The sequence below is a fragment of the Balaenoptera ricei genome, chromosome 9 (genome assembly GCF_028023285.1).
Source record: "Balaenoptera ricei isolate mBalRic1 chromosome 9, mBalRic1.hap2, whole genome shotgun sequence".
NCBI lineage: Eukaryota > Metazoa > Chordata > Mammalia > Artiodactyla > Balaenopteridae > Balaenoptera > Balaenoptera ricei.
The window spans coordinates 75840639-75866641 of record NC_082647.1 but is presented as its reverse complement, the minus strand read 5'-3'; the positions used below and the strand labels follow the sequence as shown (position 1 = coordinate 75866641).

Below are 26003 nucleotides of genomic sequence, written 5' to 3'. Positions count from 1 at the left end.
AGCCCCGTGCTCCCGTTTCCTTTCCCCTGCCTTCCTCCCCTTCTCCCGCTCCATCTCACTCGCTCTCTCTGCCTCCTCTTCCCCCCCCTCCCTCCCTCCCTTTTTTCTCCGCCTCTCGGAGCGGAGCGTGCTAGCTGACTGCAGAGCTCTTAGCAGCCAGATGGACTCAGTTCCCAGTGAAAGGACAGAGATGGCAAGATCTTTGAGCCTTTAGGGGATGCCTTTGTTAGTGGCCGTGCACAATGGGCAGCTCCCGGCTGAGAGTCTTTGACCCTCACTTAGAGAGGAAGGATTCTGCCGCGCTTTCAGGCCGAGAGCTGCCCTTGCCTACCTTCGATGTGCCTTATTTCAAATACATTGATGAGGAGGGTGAGGACGAGGAATGGAGCAGCCGTTCACAGTCCCCCGCTGAGGATGACTCCGTGGGCTCTCTGCTCTCTGACAGATACGTGGTCGTGTCCGGGACCCCGGAGAAGATCTTGGAGCACCTTCTGAATGACTTGCACCTGGAAGAAGTCCAGGACAAAGAAACAGGTAAGGCAGTGGGGGGTGTCTCCTGCTTCCAGACTCACAGCCAGCTGCGGCTGCCCTTGTCAGTTTCCGGAGGGGCAAGACGCCCTCTGTAGCTGAAACCAGAGTGGGCTGAACCAGCATATGCTTCTTGGGCCTCCCCCTTCGCCTCCTGCTGTTTTGTTTAAATCCAGTAAATGGACGCACGTAGATCCAAGCAGCCGCCTGGGAAGTAGCTGTACAAAGAAAATGACACGAAGGCAGATGTTCTTGTTTCATTGGCAGTTTTTACCGAATCTCACCTAAAGGCAGCTGGCAAGAGGCCAGCATTTAAGAGCCAGTGTTCAGTGGGAAGGAATATGAGGGATGGGGCTGCCAGCTAGCGTTTACCTGGCTTGTGGGAAGCACTGAGCTGGGGGGAGTAGCCTCCCTGCCGAAAAGTCAACAATTAATGCAACTACTCAGCAACTATAAGCTTAGCAGCAACTTCTGCCTTTTTCCATGTGGTTTACAAACTGCTCAGAGCAAGCCCTGCTGCGCAGAATATGATACTCATAGCTTCTCAGACCAGAAACTGTAATTCACTGAAGTCTTATTGATCAGGCTTCTTGTCCTTTCTATTTAATCTGGGAGCAAAATACCCACTTAGCTTTTTCACCCTTGCACTTCTGGAAACACTACCATTGCATGATCTACCCAAACTTCCTTTATCACACAAGGGCAGTACTTGCTTCTCTTAACCGAAATTTGTAATTTGTTCCAGCCTGGAGCAGTTATTCCAATGAATAGGCCTCTGGCTGTAGCCTGAATTCTGTAACTTGATGCCCTGACTAAAATGCACTTTTTGCTGCCACCATAGCACCTGTGATGCCCGCAGTTTGCAATATATCGACTGCATCAATAAAAGGCATTTTTTGGTTGTATTAGTACAAGTAACTCCTTAGGTTTTTTCCCATGCAGGAAGGGTTGTGAAATGACAACTTAGGTGGGAACAAGAGTTTCCTTGGGTCCCAGTAGTTTTGTCTGAACTTAACTGAGGTCTGGCTGTATACTGCATTATAAAGGACATTTAGAGAAACAAAGATGTGTGAAATATGAATAGCGTTTTTTTAAAAAAAGGCAAAAATGGCTCAATCACGCATTCTACATTAATGTTATTGTTTGATCTTGAAATTCAAATAAAAACTTTATTTTGCATATCTATGTTTGGGGAAAAATAATAATAGTTGTCATTTATACACAAACAAGCTAAAAGAGAACCGTATTCTCGTGGCATTTGCTGGGTGGTTTTTGTATGTCTATTAATATTTTGTGCATTTGAGCACTATTTCCGTGTTCTGCTTCATCAGAGATAGTCATCACGGAACTGGCCATAATTTTCCGCATACTGATTAGCAGACTGCTTTACACAGGTGGTTTGGACTAGATTACAGGCAAGTTATCTGCCACGAAGAGGACACCTTTGAACATGCGTAGCAGTTTGGGGGACTGAATCTGTTCTTCTTAGTAGCACTGCAGTTCTATAACACAGGACTTTGTGTCTAAGTCATATTAATAAGAGTAGAAATTACTGAAGCCAGTACTAGGCCTACTTGATTTCTTTTTTCTTTCGTTCTCACTGTCATTAGTTTTTTGTGAAAGATGGCCTAGGTGCCCACTGACAAGTTAACACCGGGAGTGAGAAATCACCCTAATTCCTGTTACTAATGCCAGCAGTTGCCTCCTGTTGGAAAACAGTGTTGTACCTGGTGTCTAGTGACTGGTATTCCCAGTTTCTTCTCGATTATACCAACACTGGGATCAGATGTGTCCCTCTTGCCAGGTGCCGAGCAAAGCTAAAAGGACCACGACTCGGTGTGGCCAAAGCCGGGCAGGTAGAGCCCCGCAGGGGTCAGTCGGTCCTCACTCCTGCTCATTTCTTTAGCGTTTGCAGAGGACACATGTAAAACTTCAGATGTTTGCAGGGACACCTGAGGGGGAAAACAGTAACAGCTTTTCCTCTGATCAAAGGAGAGTTTTATGAAAATGAAAAAGTCAACTTTGGAGAGAGATTGATGTGTAATATGATAGCGACACCTAAGTGGAAGTCACATGCAGTTCTTCCACACTTCACGAACAGCGCTTGGAGAAAATACAACAGAAGAGCCACTGTGTGGCTTTTGTTGGTAACATTTTAAAAAATATAAATATAAAATCAAGTTTCATGTACAAATTGAAGAAAAGTGGTTATGGGTTCGTTCTAGTTTGAATACTAAATGAATCACATATTTAAAGTAGTTGAGGCCCCTTGTCACTGACAGCGGTGAATGTTAGTTCTTTATCTTGGTCAGGCCGGCGACCCGCACTATAAAAGGTCTACGTGTGCAGGAGTCTGAGTCGCGTAAACATATGGAAAACAGATGGAGGAAAATGAGAAGGGGCTGCAATAAAAGTATACAGCAGCGTTTTTATGTTCTCGAGCGCCCCTTTTAGGGAGATGGAACCATATGGAGCTGGGTGGAGCCATATGCTGGTGGTCCACATGGCCCCAATGGCAGTGAGGAAGAAAGCATACATGGGAAGAAATAAATGGTCCTGGAGGCTGGGGTGAGCCTCTTCTGGATTCTTACATTCCTGTACCCACCAGAGGCTGGGGAAGTTAACCAAGCAAGGGATGCAAGTTATTTCCCTCTCTTCCCCACAAAAGTCACTTCATTGTGAAAATGTAGGTTTAAGGCCCAATAGGCTAAGAGACCTATACTCACAAAGGACAGGTTCAGGGGATTACTAACTGATGTTAATAGGCAAGTGGAAAAAAAGTTTACTTAATTGAATGGAATAGAAATAAGAGTTACTGTATTTTTGTTATTACCCAAATCTAGAATAGAATAGAAAACAACAATTCATACAGTATTCTATCACCATATCAAACTGAGTTTTAAAAGCAAAAAAACATTGTTAGAGATGCTTACAAGCAACCTACTAATGATTTTCCTAAACGATTTGATCCACACAACACTTAGCATGCTTATTTTCATAATCCCCTACGTGCCTACCTTTCCTCCCTGGTACTACCAGGCACAAACAGTCATCCTGGGAATATCTGTGGGATGAATGGATGGATGGATGGATGGATGGATGGATGAATGAATGAACGAATGAATGAATAATTCTTCATTGTTTAAAATGGAAAAACTGTTTGAGTCTGGTAACTGGATACCTATTTGTGAACGTCGAAGGACTGAAGCTGTTTTCAAAAATTACCTTTTCTTTCGAGGTTCAGGGTCTGACTTGAAGCATTTGGAATGTTAGGGAAAAATCAAGCAGCTCTATCTTTCATCTTCCCAGAAATAGGGCAGATATCACTGGGCGTTCCTAGCCCAGGAGAATTACAAGGAAGGCAAGAAGCAAGAAAATGTGTTGTGAGTGGAGGAGCCGGAGGGGTGGAGGAGCGAGTCCCCAGCACCAGCCCTGGTCTGTAGGGTCTACAGTGCTTGCTGCTCCTATTTAACCCTTTCCCTTCTCTGGAAAGGATCAAATGTGTTTTGTCTAGAGATGCTTCTATTAGGAATAACGATTTCTGTTCTAAGGGGGGTGGCCGGGGACAACGCTATGATCAGATGGATTACACAGAGAAAATCCTTCTTATTGACTTTTCTTTCTACATCTGCATTACGATGAGTCTACCTTAGGGGAAACACAAGAGGAAATACCGTTATTTGCTCCCCCTTTTTTTTCCCACGTCTTAGGTTTTTATTCATCTTTTTGAAGCAAATTGCTTATGATTACAGGTTTTCAAGAAAAAACAAGCAGAGAATAAGATAGTGGGAACAGGTAGAGCCTATTAGCCGATTCTTATTAGGCTTGACCTGCTTTCTTCCAGGTATGGCTGTTTTTTACTTCATGAGGTTATCGTTCAGTATATTGTGCACTCAGTGTGGAAATGTCTGCTCATCCTGCTTTGACCACGGGGGGCATGGATGCCTCCGTGTGGGTGGTGTACTTTCAACAGCACCTGGTAGACTGATTACATCATGGAGAAAGTGAGTCCCTTTACCTTTTCACGAGGCAACCACCTCCGTGAAAGTACCTGGTTTATAGCATAGGGTGTCTCACTTAATTGATAGGGTCCCAAAGCTATTCTCCATTGCCAGCTTAATGGCTTTTTTTGGAGCATTGCACTGATGGAAGCTTGAGTGAAGCTAGGGCAGGCAAGCCATTTTTCATTTTCTTTTATCTTCTTTCCCTTTCCAGCATCAAGCGTATCCTAAATACTTGATACCTATTTCTTGTGAAGGAAAATTAAGAATGCCTTTTTTCCTGATCATTGAAAATACGGAAGACAATTTAGGTGAACTTCTTCCTTAATTTCCTTACCTTTTAGGATTTCTGGAAAGATGTTTGGTGCTTCTCTTCTAGGCTTTCTTTTGCAGGTGGCAAGACCTTTATAACCCTGTGGCTGCATGGCTTTTGCAGGACTAAAACTTTTGGCGGGTAGACACAGAAGTTTTTAGATGGTGGTAAGCCTCTCCATGATTTTGTGCAATTAACATGCATGTAAAATTATCTTGGATTTATCTTTTTATTTTTGTGGTATCATGTAACACGTAATAGACCAGTGGATCTTATCTGTGGCTGTATCATTAGCAGCACATGGGGCATTTTTCAAAATATCAATGTCTGGGTCCCACCCCAGAGATCCTGGTTCAGTTGACCTGAGTTGGGGCCTAAGAGTTAGGGGCTTTGAAGGCTCCCTCGATGATGCTATACGTAGACAGATGTGAGAGCCACAGAACTAGGACAATGACTTTGTCTCTCCGCTTTTTTCAGAGACATATTCAAAGTGTCTAATAGTTATAAATTTGCCCCTGAGAGCTAGGGGCGTCATTTCTCCTTTCCTCCACCTCCCCTCCCCACTCCCTCTCCTGATCTCTGTGTCCAGCCTCATATCCACTGGTCCCTGCCCTAGAGCCTCTGCAGCCTGAGTTCAAAATTCACAAACCTGCATTGCTGGTCCATCCACTGAAATGGTTTTGAAACAAAGGAAACAATCAGAGCAGACAGAGGTACTGGCCACACAGCTGTTAGCTCTCAGTTCTTGGAATGAGGAGGTGACGGAATAGTGAACAAAACCCATTTAGATTTTTGCCAGGGTTCTGTCACACTCCAGGGATCTCTGGGTGGTCCTTCAGTCTCACAGCCAAGAATGCTTACTTCTGTAAGAAATGATGTTCTAAGGAAGGAGAATATGCACGCAGCAGAGTAGAAAGTGTACTAAAATGAGATTCTGAAGCCTTGGGTCCCAGATCTGGGCTCCATTAATAGACCAACCTGAGACCTTGAGCAAGTTATACATGAGATGAGTTCTGACATATCTTTCATCACTGAAATGCTTTGATCTAAAGAGATTTATATCAACCCCTTTCCTTTCAAAGTATGTCACAGAACCGTAGAATTCTAGATCTGGAGGAGACCTTAACCCTGCGGTCGTTTTATGCTGACTCCACCATCACTTAGGCTTTGCACGAGGACTTAGGCGGTTTGGCCTGACTTCATGTTGCCCTGTCTTACTGCTGTGTTTCTTCAGCCTTGCTCAGAGAGCAGTTAGAATGTTGATGGGGTAGCAGGCTTGGAATTCAAGGCTCAGTGGATTTAAGTGTGTTTGTATATAACCTTGTCCAATGGGAAACTTTTTAAGTTCCTTTGGGAAATTATGCTATAACATTTACAAAGAATAGCTTTGATTTATCACCTACCAGTAATATCCATTTGCAGAGAGTTTTACTACCAGGCCATTTTGGGATATTCAGAAACAGTCCGTTGCTAGAGAAAAGCAGCGGTTTTCCCCCAGTGATGAAATACTCTGCATCCTGTCTCTTATACTGGCCCTCCCCCTGTAATTCCTTTACTTTTAACTTTATACACTGCTTCTGTAATAAAATACAGCAGTGCATATTTGAGTGTTCAGTTTCTATATGCGGGTGAATGAATACCATAGAAAAATTTAGTTCCTTCCTTCCACAGATATCTTCGACCTCTTATGTAGGCACTGTTCTAGCTGTGGGGCATACAACTGTAAACAAAATACACACAAACTCCTTACCTTCGTGGGACTTACATTTTAGTGGAGGGAGTCAGACAGAAAACAAATAGGGAAAGAGTGGTGGATGTTAGTGGTGCTAAATAACCAATCTCATTATAGACACAAATTTGGGAGAACTGTATCCACATGTCTTTAAAAATGAAGAAGCTAGAGGATATTTTAATGTATTTAAAGTAGTATAGAGAATGAATGTGAAATGTCTGATCCTATTCAGCAAAGTTCAGAACCAAAGGAAATAGACTTAGTTGAAAAAATAAATAAAAGATGTAAAAGGTGTTGGAAGTAGATATAAGTATCCCCTGATGGTACTGGCGACAGCTAAGAGCCATAGACTCTGCATCCGTGGAAATGGTTGATGTCAGCCTTTTACCTTCTTGACCTGTGAAAGTAGCTTTCTCAGGGACAAATAACTGGACTAGGTTGCCACTTGAGGTCTTTTTCAGCTTTATGAAACTGTCAGTGTTAAATATTAGGTTAATTTTGTTTGCATACATGCTAATGAAAAAGTCAACGAAAGACTAAATAAATTCATGAGCACCGACTCCAGGTGCCCTGGGTGTGCCTCAGATGCAGATGAGAACCCCACTGTCCAGAGAAGGCTTGTTTTTTCAGATAAAGGGAAGGCTTGAAACAGCGATCCACGGTGACAATGAAAATCCCCAAAGTGCCATCGAGAGAGAACTAGGAGTAAAAGTGCTCATGTTAGAATATGGTTTCTGTTCTGCTTTGTAATCTTTGTGCTTTTGGTTTGGTTTGGTTTGGTTTTTTGGCAGTTCCCTTAGCTTCTCTCCTAATTGCTAATGTGGAGAATGTAATGTTTTTGCTGATTGTAATTGAAGCATTGGAAGACTTTATAAATTAATACTAAGTGGTGAGATAATTAGAATTGTGTAGAAATTTCTTTCTCATTTGCCTCATTTATGAAATCAGAGAGTTTAGACCACATGACATCTGAGGCCCCTTCCAAATTTGAGAGCCAGGATTTGACACCACTCTGTTTATCCAAACATCCTCTCCATTAGATGGATGCTTGTACAGGATGATTATCTCCATCTAATGGACATAGATGCTAAAGCAGAAGTTAACTAAGCTGCTTCAGAGATAGAGTGGTCATTTGAATCTGGAAGTGAACCCAGATACATTCCTAGCTTTGTCCTAGACATCATTTTTGTCTAGTGGCTAAAATCTTGGATGAAAGGCAGAACTGAAATAAAAAACCTACCATTCGACTCTAGCTATAAACCCCAAATCAGGTGCTTCAGTTGCCACTTAAGAGGGAGCTAATCTCCAGCACAAAGACCTGCTTCTTGGTTTCCACCTGTGAGCAAGGTGGCCACTGGGTGGCCTAACTGCTTCAAGAAGGTTACACAAGAAAGGGGGTGTGGGGGAAGAGGTCCTAGTTGCAGCTGATGCTGTATCAGACCACTCACATGAGATAATATTAAAAATCAGATTACGACTGTGAATTTCATTTGAGGTGTTCATCTTCTGAACTAATCTATTCACACCACCTTTGAACATGTGATACTATATATGATAACAAGGGAATTGATGCTTTTACACTGCCAGTAGATTGTGGGTTAATTAATACTCTTGTTGGTAATGAAGTGAGACATAGATGAAGCATAAGGTCATTAATGTACACTGATTAATAATGAAAATGTGGAAGTTTTCATTACAGCATAACCAATGGGCAAAAGAAGATGTTTAATGGATAAAGATGTAAGGAGGAGTACAGCCTACTTTTCAGGGAAACAATCCCCATTTAGAATGAGACTGGATCATTGGAGTGCGTTTATTAAATCGCATCATTTTCATGTTTACTCCACATGATCTCTTCCAATACTTAAAGTTCAACTATAAGTCTAGAGCACCCTAGAAACAAACTGAAATATTGTAGGGCTGTGAGAAATTAATTTCAGCAGGATCTGAAGATAGGAAATAGGAAATGGAAAATGAAATACACAAGGGGCAAGAATTACCTCAGAAATTAGATCTTTAGTCTCCTGACTATAAGGATTTTGAAAAACTTGTGCATCTTAAGAAGAGTTTTTAGACTTTCTTCTTTGAATACTTTTAAGGAAAATATCAACAACTTTCTGATGGGCTAGAGGGAAGGCTGTGTCCTAGAGCTGGGAAGTGAGATAGAGGATCTTTGAAAGTTTCCTTCACACATTATGTTCTAGATGAAATACACATGTGACTTCTTGTTTCTGTGAAGTCTGTCCTGGTGGTGATGTCCTCAACCCCCCAAACCATGAGGGTTTTCCTATGTAAACTGTAGCCAGAGCAGAAGACTTAGAAATGAATGGACTTTCTCCTTTATTCACCTTTGCACATTTTATTTGCTTTATTCCCCTTGTTTACATTTTCTTTGCTTCCCCTAAAATGCTTTTCCTCCAACTCAGGTGCTCAATTTGGTACTCATCTTTTTAGATAGACAACTGTGGGGAACCTTAGGTATTTCTTTCTTTGTAGTTCAGTAAATTTCTTTTTTTTTTTTTTTTTAAATACCATTTAATTCTATTTTAATTGATAGGAGATCACCTCCAAGTTTATGTAAATCTTCAGTAATTTTCTAATTTCCTAGAATGGCTGGTGGATAAATTATTACAAATAATAAAATACTCTGGTACACTGAGAGTTGCCATAAATATGTACATAAATTGTCAATTTTCAAAGAATCATAAGAGATAAAATTAGTCTGTTTTTAAATGTAAAATATGAAGGCCCTTTCTAATAAGTCACAAAGTTCATGTAGAATAGTCTTTGGTTTTATAATTACATGAATAAGATATTGGCTTAAGTCCGTATAGTCTCTTTGACATAGGGTGAAGGTTCCCTTTTTTTTTTTTTGTAATTTTAAAAAATATTTTATTTATTTATTTATTTTGGTTGCTCTGGGTCTCAGTTGCGGCAGGCGGGCTCCTCAGTTGCAGCATGCATGTGGGATCTAGTTCCCCAACCAGGGATAGAATCCAGGCCTCCTGCACTGGGAGCACGGAGTCCTATCCATTGCGCCACCAGTGAAGTCCCTAAAGGTTGTTTTTTAAACACAAATCCGGTATAACTTGTAGTTTTTCTCATAAAGATGCATTTGAGAAAGATAATAGCTTTGTTTAGTTTTCCCTTCATATTTTGTCTCCCTAATATATACCCTTTAAGAACAAAGGCTGCTACTTCTATTTTTCTATCTATAGTTCTATAATCTATAATTTCTATAGCACAGTTTCTCAGTTTGGTGCTGATTTTTGTTCTTATAAATTTCTTCTTTTTTCTTTTTAAAAGGAAAATGGATTTTTGTTTCTTTAAAAAGAAAATGCTGTTCTCAAGTCTTAAAGTTTTAAAAATGGCCATATTTTCTCAGTGCATTTGGGGTCCACTGGCATATTTGATATTGTACTTTAGTAGAAACACTTGTGATTTTGCCAGCGTCCCGCTGTATTTCCAGAAACTTGTTTAAATGTGTGATGTGAGTCAGGTATTTTTGGAGCAGCGAATTGAAAGAAGCAACACATTCTGAAATTTCTGGAGACAAGATACTATGTCAAAAGTGAGTCTGACAATCGAGTAATTTTAGCAGAATCATAGTTTTAAAGTAACATCAGCACATGAAATTACTCGAGACTGTGTTTAAGACAATTCAAAGGATGAAAAAACTCTCTTTTCTCTCTCCCTCTGTTTCTCTCCCTCAGAGATCTTGTGTGTCATCTCTCCAGTTGATGGATTTAAAGTGAGATTATCAGATGTTCTTGTCTGTATTTTTTAATGCTGTGACATCGTCCTCAGTCAAAAATTTAGCATCCTATCAGAAAATGGGGGAAAAAAGTGATTTTTCTATATAAGAATATGTATTTTAGATAGTCTTATAAGTGTGAGGAAGGAATGCTAGTAAATGGCAATTTGTTGATTATAATCCCTGTATGTTAATCTCTCACAGCATGTTTCAATCAAATTATGGCTTCATGTAAAGGGTGCAATGCCACAGAATTGCTGTAATTGACAAGCACATGTCTAAAAGGAATGTTCTTCAAGTGGGAGAATTTTTGCCTTTAACATACCTATAATTGAGCTTTTCCTCATTTCTTTTTGCAGTCTTTCTCATTATAACCTTCCCCTCCCATTTCCCATTATCCTCATTTTTTGCCCTTGGGGTTTTCTTGCTCTACAGTTGAAACCATTCTTTTCATTCTGTTTGCAGCTTTTTGCCTTGTGCTTAAGGCTGCTATTTGGCTGGCAGTCCTTCCCCCAAATCTCAGAAATAAATATGAAATTAGACAGAATTGGTAGGTATGTGTGAACGGAAAGTGTGGAAAACTAATATATCACGTTGTAATCCCCAGAATATCTTGCTGTAATCTAAATAGTGACAGAAAATTACTTTCAGAGCCATCCTGTATCCTTTTCTGCTTCAGACTTATCCTTCTTTTCAGCATTCAGGATACTTGGTCAGACTTTTAATTTTTAAATCTTTTAATCCTGTAAATGAGCTTCACTTAGTGTGAAGATGAAAAGCATCAGTTAAAATTGCCCATCTCATGCCTGGTTGGATATTTCTACTTAAATTCTCAGTCTAAAAATGAACAGGGTTTTAGGTGAGTGGCTGTATATATCAGGGCTCATGATAGAAGTTCTAATATTAAAGCATCTGGTGTTTTCCTTCTTGCTACATCCCTTTGAATGTGCCTTAAATAGACTTGTTATGAAGAAAGATTTACATAGTACATAGAGCAAGTTAGGTTTTCCCCTCAAATTTTCTTCCTGTCTTGCTTGATATCACATAGTTTGTTTTTGTGTAGCAGGCTTATAGATATTGTAAATCCAGTGTCATGATTTTGTTAAGAAAAGAAAGAAGAACAGGGTGAAGATATTTTCATCCTAATTTTGGATCTTTTCCCAAGAATTGAACATACGAAATGTGACTTCTTTTTTTTTTTTTTTTAAAGAATCTTTCTTTTTTATTTATTTATGTATTTATTTATTTTTGGCTGCGTTGGGTCGTTGTTGCTGCGCTCGGGCTTTCTCTAGTTGCGGCGAGCGGGGGCTACTCTTTGTTGCGGTGCATGGGCTTCTCATTGCGGTGGCTTCTCTTGTTGCGGAGCACGGGCTCTAGGCACGCAGGCTTCAGTAGTTGTGGCTCGCGGGCTCTAGAGCGCAGGCTCAGTGGTTGTGGCGTACCAGCTTAGTTGCTCCGTGGCATGTGGGATCTTCCCGGGCCAGGGCTTGAACCCGTGTCCCTTGCATTGGCAGGCGGATTCTTAACCACTGCGCCACCAGGGAAGCCCTGACTTCTTGTGTCTTAGTTCAGTTTGATCTGAATTTGAAGGCATTGCAAAGTCATTTTCATTTTACCACTGATGACTTTTGTAGAAAGATTTTAGTAAGTTCAGGTTCTGCCAGTGCTGATTGGCATGTTGTGAGTGCATCTCTCAGAATTATTATGACAGTTTACACTGTTCGACAGTCTTCTGGGGAGGTTGTTTGTTCTTTTAAAAAATAATCAAAAACATAAAAGGCAAATGTGTCTGCATCAGCACATTCTACAAATCCACAGTAATGAGATCAGGATAGATTCACAACACTCCTCTCTCCTTAAATGTACTTTTCCTGCTTATGATAGCTGAGAAGCTTGAGCACAAGACCACATTACTGATCGTGTGTTTGAGTTCCTGAAAATTTTCTGTGTATGTATTATTTGTGATTAGGCATGGCTGCATATAACAAAATCTCGAACAGTGACATAAACAGGTATACGTATACTTCTGTCTCATGTGAAAATAAAAAGAAAGAAATGCAGTCCAGAGCTGGTAAGGCCCCTCTGAAATCAGCCGGGAGTGAGGTTCCTTCCAGCTCTTCGCTCCAGTGTCCCTAGAGTCTGACCTGCATCCCACGAACCAAAGTGAATATAGCACCACAATCCCGGTAGCAGGATGGAGCTAGTTAAGAACATACCTGTTCATCACACCTGGCTTCTGCTTCTCTCTCATGGACCAAAACTTAGTTGTGGCCACATCTAGCTACAAGTGAGACTGGGAAATGTCTCGTTTGGTTTGGTTTTAAGCTATCTGGGGAGCAGTATGCCCAAGAAAAGTCAAAGTTTGGTTCCTAAAGAAGAGGAAAATGGCATGAAATTTTATGAATGGAAGCTTACGTTCATTTGTTTTGATACTTTAGACCCAAGGCCATAATTATATATTTCTGTCCCTTCAAAGTAATATAAACACATTGTAATTTAAAGTGCTGTATAATCACTTTTTAAAAGCCTATAAAGTGGTTTGGATTAAGTCTTATATGCTTCTCAACAAGTGACTATTGACACTAATCTCATGTATTCTTTTTTTTTTTTAATTGATGTATAGTTGATTTACAATGTTATGCCAGTCTCTGCGGCACAGCACAGTGGCTCAGTTATATCTACATTCTTTTTTAATATTCTTTTCCATTATGGCTTATCACAGGATATTTAATATAGTTCCCTGTGCTATACATTAGATAATCTCATGTATTCTTAATTCTCAAGGTTTACTTACCAGTAAGTACCTTTCTTGTGTGATTTGAGCCCCTGAATTCATGCTAGAGAATTCTGCATTTTTCACTCCAAAATTCTCCCTTCCAGTTGTTAGAAATATTTTTCATGAAATAAATTTAACAAGAAATAGTTCATGTCATATGGCTTTGAAGAAGGTTTTTAACAATATCACAAATTAAATTTGTTCTTTTAAGAGTAGGTTATAGTATACAGTTTTATATAATTATATTATTGTACTCTTGGTGATATTTCAGAACTCATATGTACCCTTTACATACCTGTGTGAGTCAAATCACCGTGAATCATGCTAACAGAAAGGCTTAAGGATGTTTGTAGGCTTGTAAGTAGTACATTTAATTTAAAACAAAACTGACTTCTTAGAACCATTTGAGACAAGGGATATGTATGAGTGCCTTTAGCCAAAAGGTAAAAATATCTTGGCCAGTGACAGTTGATACGTGTTTAATGGTCTGTTGATCCAGATGTTGGGCTGACAGGTGATAACTGAGGTGAGGGATAGCCAAGACTTTGACATGCAAGTCACTTCTTTTGATTTGGGAAAGAGTGAACAAAATGTAATGTGACTAATGGTTTTCAGTATCTATAATGTATAATACGGAGAAGTTTATGTAGAAGAAAAGGAAGAGTGTTATGGTTTGACCTTTTTAAAAAATTGTTTTCCTTTCTGCCTTCACATTTCAATTTTTAAAAATATAAATATGTATAATTGGTCGTTAAAATATCTTAAAAACATTATGAATCTGTGGACTGTCTTAATCCTTCCATGTGATTGTCATTTCCATCTTTAGAGAAGTAAATTGGCTGATCTCTTATAGCTATTTGCTATTGCCAGGTGTTTGCTAGAAAATAAAAACAAAATAACAAAATTTCAGTAGGAATAAAGGAACTGTAGCATGCGCATGGGTGGAAAAAGACGTCAGAGGGCCATCTTTGGCAATTCAAGGCCAATAAAAAGACCAGGTTCCCTATCTATGATGCTTTTCCCTGTCCAAACCCAGGATTCCATGACTTTCCTGTACTTCCTTTCCCCTCACCCCTGACATGACGGTTTGTATCCACACCCTCAGGAGAACATTGTGCAGTGAGAGCCACTGCTGTGGCTCAGCACGCCTTGGGACGTAGGCCCCTTCCAACATTAACTCGGTGGTTATTCTCTGTACTTATCTCAGTCTCAGTGTCATCATCTCGCTAAAGATAAGACCTACCTTCTAAGGTGGTTATGAGGAACACAGATCATGTGGGTGACGCTTGTGGTACAGCCCACAATGTGTGGTCCATAAAGGGTGGTTGGTATGGTTATTTTCATACAGACTAGCTACTGTCTTCCCTCCCACCAGCCGACGTTTCCCCATCACCTACTGAAGCCACCGCTGGCTTCCTGGGGCACGGTAAGGAATAGGTGTGGTTCAAAGCATGGTTTGAGGCTCTCTGGGGCTAAAACATGTGTGCTGGGTGGCAGTGGTGGGCAGGGGTGGGGTATGGAGGTCCGCTCAGACATTCACATGGATGGGATTTCATCAGGCTGGAGCTTGTAGACTGCCCGTTGTGGTCCTTTAACGATCTCACCAGTCAAATTCCAAATCTTGCAAAAGCTGAGACTTTATCTTAAACTTTGTCTTCACCAGAGCAGAGAGCCCTGTGCTCAGCCCTAAGTAATAGGTGTTTGGTCATCCGTTTCGACCAAACCTTTCTTTGTGACCCTAAACCACAAGTCTCCCTTTCACCTGTGTGAGAAAGATAGCAGCCATGTGATACTGGAAAGAAAGAATTCTAATGACTGTTCTGGAAACCAGACACAGAGGCATGTCTGCTGTCAGTCACTGGTTGAAATACTTTTCCTAGAAATGTTTTCAAACACAGGCAATATACATTAAAGTAAATTTTCTTGTATTGGAGGTGTTCAGTTTGTATAAGATCTTGTGCCACATTGCTTAGAAAGAGCCTTAGTTGTGTTTCCTTTAAATGAGTAATTTTGCAGAATAGATTTTTAATTCTTAGGTTTAAAATAGGCAATTGACTATCCATTGCTAAACTTTATTTAAAATAACTTCTCTCTAGTGTCCATAAAATTTCTTTTAACCAGAAACAAAAGTAAATTAGTAAATAAATAACATTTTACTTGTCTGAAATTCAGCACTAATGATTCACAATGACCAAGGGAAAAAAAGTTAACACTCAGAATGGTGATATATTTCAAGTTTTGAAAGAAAGCTGACAATAGAGATTCTTCTTAGTGCTCAGGAGATAAAAATATCATACCTTGTTTTAAGTTGAGTCAAGTATTAGAGTTATTGCTTGGAATAACCATGCCTGAGACTTCTGATTGAAGATTTTTTTTTTAAACATCGTTATTGGAGTATAATTGCTTTACAATGTTGCATTAGTTTCTGCTGTGTAACAAATGAACCAGCTATACGTGTACATATACCCCATATTCCCTCCCTCTTGCGTCTCCTTCCCACCCTCCCTATCCCACCCCTCTAGGTGGTCACAAAGCACCGAGCTGATCTCCCTGTGCGATGCAGCTGCTTCCCACTGTCTATTTTACATTCCGTAGTGTATATGTCAATGCTACTCTCTCACTTCGTCACAGCTTACCCTTCCCCCTCCCCGTGTCCTCAAGTCCATTCTCTATGTCTGTTTCTTTATTCCTGTCCTGCCCCTAGGTTCATCAGAACCAATTTTTTTTTTTTTTTTTAGATTCCATATATATGTGTTAGCATACGGTATTTGTTTTTCTCTTTCTGACTTACTTCACTCTGTGTGACAGACTCTAGGCCCATCCACCTCACTACAAATAACTCAGTTTCATTTCTTTTTATGGCTGAGTAATATTCCATTGTATATATGTGCCACATCTTCTTTATCCATTCATCTGTTGATGGACACTTAGGTTGCTTCCATGTCCTGGCTGTTGTGAATAGAGCTGCAATGAACATTTTGGTACATGACTCTTTTTGAATTATGGTTTTCTCAGGGTATATGCCCAGGAGTGGGATTGCTGGGTCATATGGTTATTCTATTTTTAGTTTCTTAAGGACCCTCCATACTGTTCTCCATAGTGGCTGTATCAGTTTACATTCCCACCAACAGTGCAAGAGGGTTCCCTTTTCTCCACACCCTCTTCAGCATTTATTGTCTGTAGATTTTTTGATGATGGCCATTCTGACTGGTATGAGGTGATACCTCATTGTAGTTTTGATTTGTATTTGTCTAATGATTAGTGATATTGAGCATCCTTTCATGTGTTTGTTGGCAATCTGTATATCTTCTTTGGAGAAATGTCTATTTAGATCTTCTGCCCATTTTTGGATTGGGTGATTTAAGATTTAATGTTTAAATTATTTTTTCTTTGTTTCATGACATTTTGGAATATTTAATTGACAGGCACTTAGGAGCACAGTTTGTAGCTTAAGAATGCATATGTGATGTTAATCATACACGATGCAGCAACTCAGGTCGATTATGTTAAACTGAGCGAATCTTCGAACCGGATATTAATTTTTATTGGTAGATGCTGGCAGATTGGTATTGAAAGCTTCATACCCATGACAATTCCCATGTTCTCATCTATACTGTTAAGTAAAATGATACTTGCATTGATCATGAAGAAATTTGTCTTCCTGGCTCATTTGTGAGAGCACCTGCTGTTACTGATCAGTGAGCTACACAACCACAAGAAGAGTCTTTGGGGAGAAACAGTGTGCTAGATGGCATGAGAGCTGAGTGTCAAGAATATCCTTAGTTCTCTTCAGTCTATCTAGAGTATGCCTCTACCACTTAAGGGGCACCTCTCTAAAGCCAGCACACCAGGGACCATCACACACCACATCCAGTGGCCTTTGAATGCTCTGTCTCATGGACCTCCTTCCAGCAACTTTTGACTCTTAGGATCTGCTCTCTTTTCCAGTCCTTCTTTCTTGTTGGCTTCTGTCACATTTATGTCTCCCAATTCTCCAATTTCTTCTCTTTTTAAACTCATCTTTCTCCCACCATTGCCCAAATATGAACATCCACCCTAGCTCAACCCCCAACCTCCTGCTTACATCTTCCTAGGATTGTCACTGAGAATTCATGTTGTTCCCAAGCACTCTCTTTATACAGTTGCTCCCATCTTCATCCGGCCTTCTTTAGCAAACGCTGGTCTTGGATAATTTTGCTCAATAGTTCCATTTAAAGTAACCTAGGCAACCCAAGCTCAATGCATTTAAAAGTAAACTCATCCTCCCTCCTCTTATTCTTCCTGTATCCCGTTGGACTTCCGGGATGCAGCAAGTGTAATCTGCATCTCTTGTCACTTCTCACCTTGAAAGTCTTCATTCACTTCCTTTTTCCTATAGAACGAGCCCGAGGCTCCTTAGTCTAGAGCTCAAAAACACTCCAGGAATTGGCTCCAACCTACTTTTCTACTTTCAGTTACACCATGTGAACTCTTCCATTACTGTTTCACAACTGTACCATAGACTAAGACTTATATGCTCGCGTGTTCCCAGACAGTTCATGTGAACGAATGAAGTCAACCAGAGCAGAACTGTGCTAAACTGGGGAGGGCACCCTGCGTAAAGAGCGCAACTCAGGTCTAAACCACGGTTGCCATCTGATATATGGACGTGGTGTTGCCAGATCTCTGATTTTTAAATATTGTCATCTAACAGAAAACATCTTTAAGGGCAAAACAAGGCTCAAAGGCCACAGGTTTGTGACTCAGCCACAGACACACACCCATACCCACTCCTTTGCTCACATCCTTCACCTCTTTCTCCACCAATTCTGCTCAGAAGTTCGGAGGTCATCTCACACGCCACCTGTTTGGTGAAACCTTCCCTGGCATATGGAGTCTCTCCTTCATCCCCTGTACCATCTATGTTTGGTGTTGCTCAGTTGCCGTGTTACCTTACTTAGTTCATCCCATGGGGATACACGTCTCAGCTCCCTTTCTCATTATAAGCCTGAAGCCATGGACCAGCATTGTGCTTCCCTGTATCAACCCCCAGTGCCTCAACAAATGCCTTATGTATAGTCATTCCTCGATACACAGTTTTGGTTGGTTGCCTGGTAGCACTTGGAGAACTGGGACCGGACAGACATAAATAATTTTATTTTAGGAAAATAAAGAACAGGTAGTATTTATTGCGTGCTTGATATATGCCAGATTCTTTGCCAGATGCGTTAGCTGTCCTATTTAACTCAGCTACAACTCTGCTAGGTGTGGATGTGACATCCACTTCACGGTGGATGATTTAACTAAGGCCCAGAGAGATTAGGTACTCTGCTCAAGGCTACCCAGGTAGGAATCCAGCTCTCTGACTCCCTTTGCATGCTTCACACTGTGTTCTGAGCTTCCCAGCAGACTTGGCAGATACATGAGTTGTGCCTGGACACTGAGAGCAGCTGATTGGGGCTGGGACAGCAGGAGCTCATGGGGCCCGTCCACTCCGTAACAACAGAGTGACCTGCAAACGTGACCCTTTCTCTGTGTAGAGAAGATAAAAGTGCTGCTGTTAATACTCCATGGTGCTTCTAGTGCCATTTTTAAAAGGCAGCATGTGCAATTACACGTAGCCAAGAACATAAAACCTGCTGTATTCAAATCACTCTTTCCTAAAGAAATGTGGTGGGATTCCAAAACCATATTTTTTTTTTTAACACGTTAAAATGAAAACGGATTTCATTATTGGAAGAGTGCCACGCAGTCCGTATCATAAGTTCCTGTCATTAAAGGGATGACTTTCCAGGTTTGATGTAGAAACAGCATTAAATGAATAAGCCTTTCTTGTGCAACCAATATCTAAAAATAAAACTAGATCAAGATGTGACAGTTTTAGAATGGCTAAGCAAGACTCTGGTGAAATTGTAAAAGTCTGCAGGAGTTGAGTGAATTTAAAAGCTGTGGTAAACAGCTGCATTTGAGGTCATGAATACTGCTTTTTGAAATGTAAAATACACTGAGCAAGAAGCAGAGCTTGTATTGGTGGCACAGCACTTTAACCTATGATTCATACATGAACATTAAGTTGTTTTTGTTGTGCTTAATCAAATTACATGGACATTTTGACACTGCTTCTCAAAAAATAATGGTAAGTTGTAACATTCCAGGGCCAGAAATGGGCGCTTTCATGTACAAAGCTTTTCTTGGCTCCTTGGAATAGAGGTTAAGTAGAGCATGTTTTAGAGCACCTTAAATTTCATTGCATCTCAAGTAGAAATGTGCGTGAAGCAAAACTACTAACAGTACTTTAGGGGATATGAGTTAGTACAGAAATGTTGAATATTCACATTACCTTACTTAGATTAAATGGTTCCTATGGGCAGTTGTCTGTCAAAACTCTTTTCATTTGCTTTCTTGGTAATTCACTTTAACGGGTGAGTGGTTTCATTATGGCAGTGCGTTTTGCTGGCGAGTGTTGAAAAATAACTGAGGTAGATTTCTCTAATTGTTTCTAAGTCACCCTATACGCATTATGATTTCTAGACTTCAGGGTTCGTTTTTATGTTTTTGTTTTTTTCTTTTTTTACCTCCCCCCCCAAAAAAAAGGCATTAAGCTTAGACCTTTTGGAAACATTTAGACCATTTTCTTTAATTTGATTAAATTTATATAACAGAAACCTATAAAAAGAGTCCGTACCAAACCAATTACCGTTCCACCTTGACACAACTCTGGGATATTCTAGAAACACTTGTATTTTGCAGAAATAAAATGGAAATTTTTAGTGCTTGATACACTTAAAGTGATAGTGAGAAAATTTTAAAATTTATGTATATAAGAAGAATACATTCAAGTAAAATCAAATAAAAATAGATCATTCTTTTCTTATGTCTTAAAGTTAAAACAATAGCAAATGATAGGGGAAAGTTCTGTATTAATTAACATTATGGCTAATTATAGACCTGAATTTTAGAGCCATTTCTATCAAGTCTTTAGATTTTGACAGCATATTGATATATTTTATTTCAGGTTACATTGTTCTTAAAACTGTAATAGTATTTGCCCTCCAGTTTTGATAGTTATTAGCATGTTACTTTTATACTGCAAAGAGTAATGCCTGTATTTTAAAAAGCCACTACAAAATGTTTTGTTATTTGGGGGAAGAAGAGGAGTATTCCCGAAAGGATGGCTGAGTATTTTTGTCAGTAATAAGCCAAGAATTTGGGATTAGATTTAGTGATTGATTTAAAGAATAGAATTTCAAAGAAAAGTTTTTTGTACACTAATACCTAAGTATTCATTAACCTAGAAATCAAAATGAATGCATCTTTTTATTCAGAGTGTTAGTCTGTATGGCAATTATGAATGTGTTTAAATGAAAGATGTTTTTATACACAAAGGTGCTTTTCTACCTAGAGTCTTAAATTACTATTAATTAAGCAGTATATAATATAATAGATAATTATAGTGTTTTAATGTGGATGCCAGTGGATTTGCTAGTCTTTCTAAATGGCCATTGTTGGTTAATAGTCTTCAGGGGATCATTTATATAGCCATTGTGGTTCTAAAAATATCTCTAAACACCAGTGGGACAGCCTTTTTTGAAGCATGGATATTATAAAATGCACTTTTATTTGAAGTGTGTTGTTTTGATTATATCACTCAATTACTTTCATATGCGGCAAAAAAAAGAATACCAATGTTGAAAAGGAATAAAGGAAAGCTCTTTGTGTACAGAAAAATTTCAGAACAATATGGTAGTTAGAGAAAGATTTGAGTTAGGAGTATTGGGACTCTGTTCTATTCATTGGATTTTTAGCTATTCTATTCATTAGGTTTTTAACTGGAGATGTTTTTATATAGCATCATTGTTTTTATTTTAATTAATATTTCTATGGCAGAGAGATAATTAGATAAATGCTGTTGAATATTAAATATGGTAGTAGCTTAGGGGAAATAAGCATTTCTGGGTCAAAGCCCTCAACAAAATATTATCTTATGTGAGCTGATTAATTGAATTGAATGCCAAATGGTTTTGCCACCATCCAACCAAACTCTCACAGCCACTCAGTTCATTATCTAAGGCTCTTCCAGAATGAAATGAATGCTTTTATCAAAGTTAATGGTGCTCTTTTTTTTTTTTTTTTTTTAAGAGGAGGACTTTCATTTATTTATTTATTTATTTATTTCATCTATGGCTGTGTTGGGTGTTCGTTTCTGTGCGAGGGCCCTCTCCAGTTGTGGCAAGTGGGGACCCCTCTTCATCGCGGTGCGCGGGCCTCTCACCACCGCAGCCTCTCTTGTTGCGGAGCACAGGCTCCAGACGTGCAGGCTCAGTAGTCGTGGCTCACGGGCCCAGTCGCTCCGCGGCGCGCGGGATCCTCCCAGACCAGGGCTCGAACCCGTGTTCCCTGCATTGGCAGGCAGACTCTCAACCACTGCGCCACCAGGGAAGCCCAATGGTGCTCTTTTTAATCTGAGCTATTCATGGAGGAAATCTTGATTAGAGAATACTTCCCACCTCACTAAATTAGCTACGTGTAAGAACATCCCAAAGAGTCTGAACCCGAGTGTCACACCAAGAATTTTACATGCTGAATTGTCTGAGGTCCTCAGTGCCGTCACCCAGTGGTTTCTGTATATTGTGGGTTCCAGTCTGTAAGGGCCCATTGGAAAGCCTGAAGTCGATTCTAGGTTCTAGGCTGCTCTATGGTCCTTGCTGCCTGTATCTAACATTGAATGCAAAAAAGACTTAATTTCCAGTCAGACCAGAGAAGCTAAGGATTCTCATCAACCATGTTTAGTACAGAGATACGTTATAATTTGTGAACATAACTGTGTAGTAGCATCCCAGAGTGATAGTTTTCAGGTTGGATTCCAAAATATCCTAGGGGTTCAGACATTATGCCATTGTTGGATCTTAATTTCAACTATTTAAAACACCGTAATGAGGGAATGCCTGGTGGTCCAGTGGTTAGGACTCTGCATTTCCACTGCAGGGGGGCATGGGTTCGATCCCTGGCCAGGGAATTAAGATCCCACAAGCCTGGAGGTGTGGCCAAAAAAAAAAAATTAAATAAAAAATAAAACACTGTAATGAAAGAGACACAAAATTTCACATACACATTCCAATTTTTCACTAGGATGCCAGTGATTAACTTGTGCTGCCAGGTTACCTAGTTTGGGGGTAGAGTTTACAATAAAGCTTCTTCTGCCTTTTTGCGCATAGACCGGAAACTTCTGTGAACAGGGACTCCGGTAGAGAGCTCCTAGCTCTGCTGTGCATATCCACTCACACCCAGTTGTGCAACCAGCCACATTCCCAGTTTTCCTATACTGGGCTTAATATATGCCCAGCAAGGCCCAGGCACATCTGTCTGAGAACTTGCTTTTCCACAGAGTAATAGTGGGTTAGACCAGTGACTGTTCACATACCACGGTGTGATACAACATTATAAGTTTAGGCTTAATTTACATTTTAGGTGCCATTTGTCAAATTAATTTCTTTAGTGAGGAATACTGTTACTTATCTATTATAAAAAAAATAAAGACCTTTGAGAAAAATTACCTAATGCTCTTCATTAACACCTCTGGTTCACTTTAATTAAGGGCCTCTTGCAACTAGAAAGCAAGCTTTTTTGGTCAGCCTTTACCATTTGCAGCCACTTATGTGTGTGGATCAGGACTATCTTGAGATTTTGCAGCATAAACAAACCATGGAAATAAATTAACCCCTGCAGTTGATATAGGACTGTAGGTGTCATTCACAACCTCGTTTTATCAGAATTTTGTGTTCTTCAACACGGCCTTTTGTTTTGCATTGATAACTTTTAAAGAAACATTGCTGGTTATTTCTAAAATTCTGGAATTTTTCTAATCTTCAGCATAGAGCTATAGCATTCTGTATTGGACAGTTCTTTCTATTTCCACATTTGTAGTGTAAGAGAGCATCAATGCTATTTAGTGTACAAGCTCACTATTCTTACAATTCTCTACTATTTCAAATAGCTAAAAATTTGATATCCAGAATGTAAATGATATGAGAATTAAAGAATGTATTAAAATGAATTTCAAGGTAAGGAGATTGGATAAAGACTACTATGGCAAAAGGTCTACTTTGCATTCTGAGTGTAAATCTTTTCTATCATTTTTGAAATTTTATTGGAGGTCACTTCGCCTGTTTAGCAGTTCCATATTATGTGTAAGCTGGACTTTTCGAAGAACACTCAGGCAAAGAGGCAATAACAGTGGAACCTGTTTTTGTTGGTTGAAGAGGTAGAAAAGGAATTAGGAGGGAGTATGTCATGATCCATTTTACCTGCTCTCTCTTTCCATTTTTAACTGGACTTAGTTCTGCCTCTCTTCACAACAATAAGAAAGTCACTCACCACTTTCCCAGCTTCTTACAGATGCTTTCGAGAGATACAGGTGAATGGCCTTGGAACCTGACGTGTGTACTCTGGGTTTTATTATCCATTGTTCTTGTCCTAGACTTAGGTAAATGGATTTAGAAAGCCTTTATTTATTAGAACATATAAGCGTCATTCCCTGTAGGTCTGGAGTACATACTTCAGAAATCTTACAAAATTTATTTTTAAAAGCACTTTTTTTTTATGCATTGGTTTTCTGTAACATCTATACCCAAAAATATAGGTGATGTTTTAGGGAAGGAAAAAATGGTGACAAAATTGTATGTTTAGAGAGCCTTGTAATAAAAAAAAAAATCTCATTGCTTGAGGCGTTCTATATAAAGAGTTTTAAAAAATAACTTTGCTAAATAACGTATTTTGTGGCTAAAATTCTCCTAACCTCAGCCCTCCCACTGCCACCACCATTTGTCATATTTCTTCTGTGCACACTGTTCCAGGGCCTGGCTAAGCGGCTGCCCCTCTTATCACTGATTTGCTCACCTTGTGTTTGTTTTCCTTTCTTTGCAGAGACCCTGCTTGATGACTTCCTTCTCACGTACACAGTCTTCATGACAACTGACGACTTGTGCCAGGCGCTGTTGAGGCAATATCCTTCATTAACTTCAGGATGCTGTGTCGGCTTCCTCTCAGACAGATGTCTCACATTAGGAATTAACTGCCTTTCTTCATTTACTCAACCCCTCGGTAGAGTGTGGCTGTGTTAAATATTCATGTCTTGATAGCCAAGGTGAAAGATGAAATGAGACAGACTAGGCAGGGGGAACTGGAAATGAATGCAGAGCTGCTGTTTTCACATTCTACGTCGTGGGTAAATTGTGCTGTCGATATTATGTTTTCTTCAAACCTACATCTCAAGACTTCAGAATCTGGAGATGAATTTGGCCTGCTGGGTAAACACCAGAGTCAAGAGGTTGAGTGGATTGGCAATAACTGAACTTAGAAGACAATCAGTCAGTTAGTGCCAGACCATGTGATGGGAAAACATACATATGTGATAGTGTGTTTCTGGGCAAGTATCCCGGGGGAGACAAGGATTCCCCACTTGGGAGGTCTTACCCCCGTAATCAACTGTCATCGTTTCAGAGCTTTGTCAGGGCACGCTGTCTTAGGATGATGGATGTGATTAGAAGGTTGATGACCAGTTAAGGAGGCTTTAGGATTGCATACACTAACTAGAAGAGATGCAACAGATCAAAGGCTGGAAAGCCACGCCAAGGAAAGGCACTCAAAATTTCCGAACGAGTGTCTTGCCTCACAACCTTTAAGGAAGAGTTTTTTCTTTATCATTAGTCAAGCCATGATAGTTACAGGAAAAGAGGAAAAGAACATTTGCATAAGTGGAAATAATGTAAGATAAATCTTTATATTATGCCTTTCAAGAGAAAAACTAGAAGAAATGATACTTCAGTAGATTCTTTTTGTGTTTGCTTGAGTTTGTTTCACAGGTAGAAATCAAAGAAATCAGATGTCCTTGATGTACTTTTTTTTTTTTTTTCCTGAGTTAGTTGCTTTAATTTCATGGTGACATAACAAGGATTATAAGTATTTTTTCTCCAGATATAGCCATTCTGAAATGTTCAGGGTTAGCTATTACTTTTCTCCTTTATTTTATTTTTTTATTGAAGTATATTTGATTTACAATGTTGTGTTAATTTCTGCTGTACAGCAAAGTGATTCAGTTTTTTATATATATATAGTAGTATTCCATTGTATATATACGTACCACATCTTTTTTATCCATTCAGTCCTTGATGTCCTTTTGCAGGTTGGGGAGACAGTGACTGAATTATGTTTTAAAATAGTTACAAAGCCTGATACAGAATTGATTCCTATTTTGCAATTATATATCAGCATTAAAGAATATAGAATCCTGTCCAGTAACCCCAAAACCTACCTGTGTTTGGTATCATAGCATTTTCTATTTCTAGTTAACTTTTCAGCGTGTCCAAGATACTCAGAATGATAATTTGGGGGGCAAAAATGCTAGGTTGTTTTGGAAAGCGCCAAGCTTCTGTCTCATTCCTAAGGCTTTAAGCATGTTGCCTTTGAGGTTGTTATTTTTATATAATTTTAACAGCATAGTTAACACATAGTCATTGTATACAAATTGGGAAATGCTTATAAGTACAATAAAAATAATTCATGTTCTCTGAAATCTCATTACCTTAAGAAGCCACTGTTAACTATCAGTATATATCTTTCCAGGTAATGAATATATAAATAAGCATAGTTAATAGAAATGGATGATCCTAACGTATACTTTTCTTACTTGCTTTCCTACTTAACAGTATACTGTGAATGTCTTGTGTCAGTAAATATAGTGCTGGACCATCAGTTTTATGGCTATAGAAAAGCCCGTTAAATGGATATGCAGTAATTTATTTAACTGTCCTCAGTGGTTGAAGCATTTAGGTTATTCCTATTCAATATTTTTTTATTCCAGTGAAAATGAAAATTAGCAGCCCTTTTTTACTTACATTTGCACATTTATCCATTTTTTTTTT

At 39.4% G+C, this 26003-nt stretch overlaps 1 protein-coding gene across 6 annotated transcripts in view; it reads left to right on the top strand.

The window, feature by feature from the left end:
- Nucleotides 1–26003, top strand: part of RAPGEF5 (Rap guanine nucleotide exchange factor 5) — a 219423-nt gene that overhangs the window by 148561 nt on the left and 44859 nt on the right. For 5 of the 6 annotated variants that reach the window (XM_059933978.1, XM_059933979.1, XM_059933983.1 and 2 more), the window contains 2 exons: nt 446–534; nt 24007–24085. In XM_059933978.1, the coding sequence (XP_059789961.1) occupies nt 446–534; nt 24007–24085 (168 nt within the window). Of the gene's footprint in view, nt 1–242; nt 535–24006; nt 24086–26003 lie in introns of those variants that run through there. The other variant, XM_059933982.1, reaches the window with a different exon arrangement.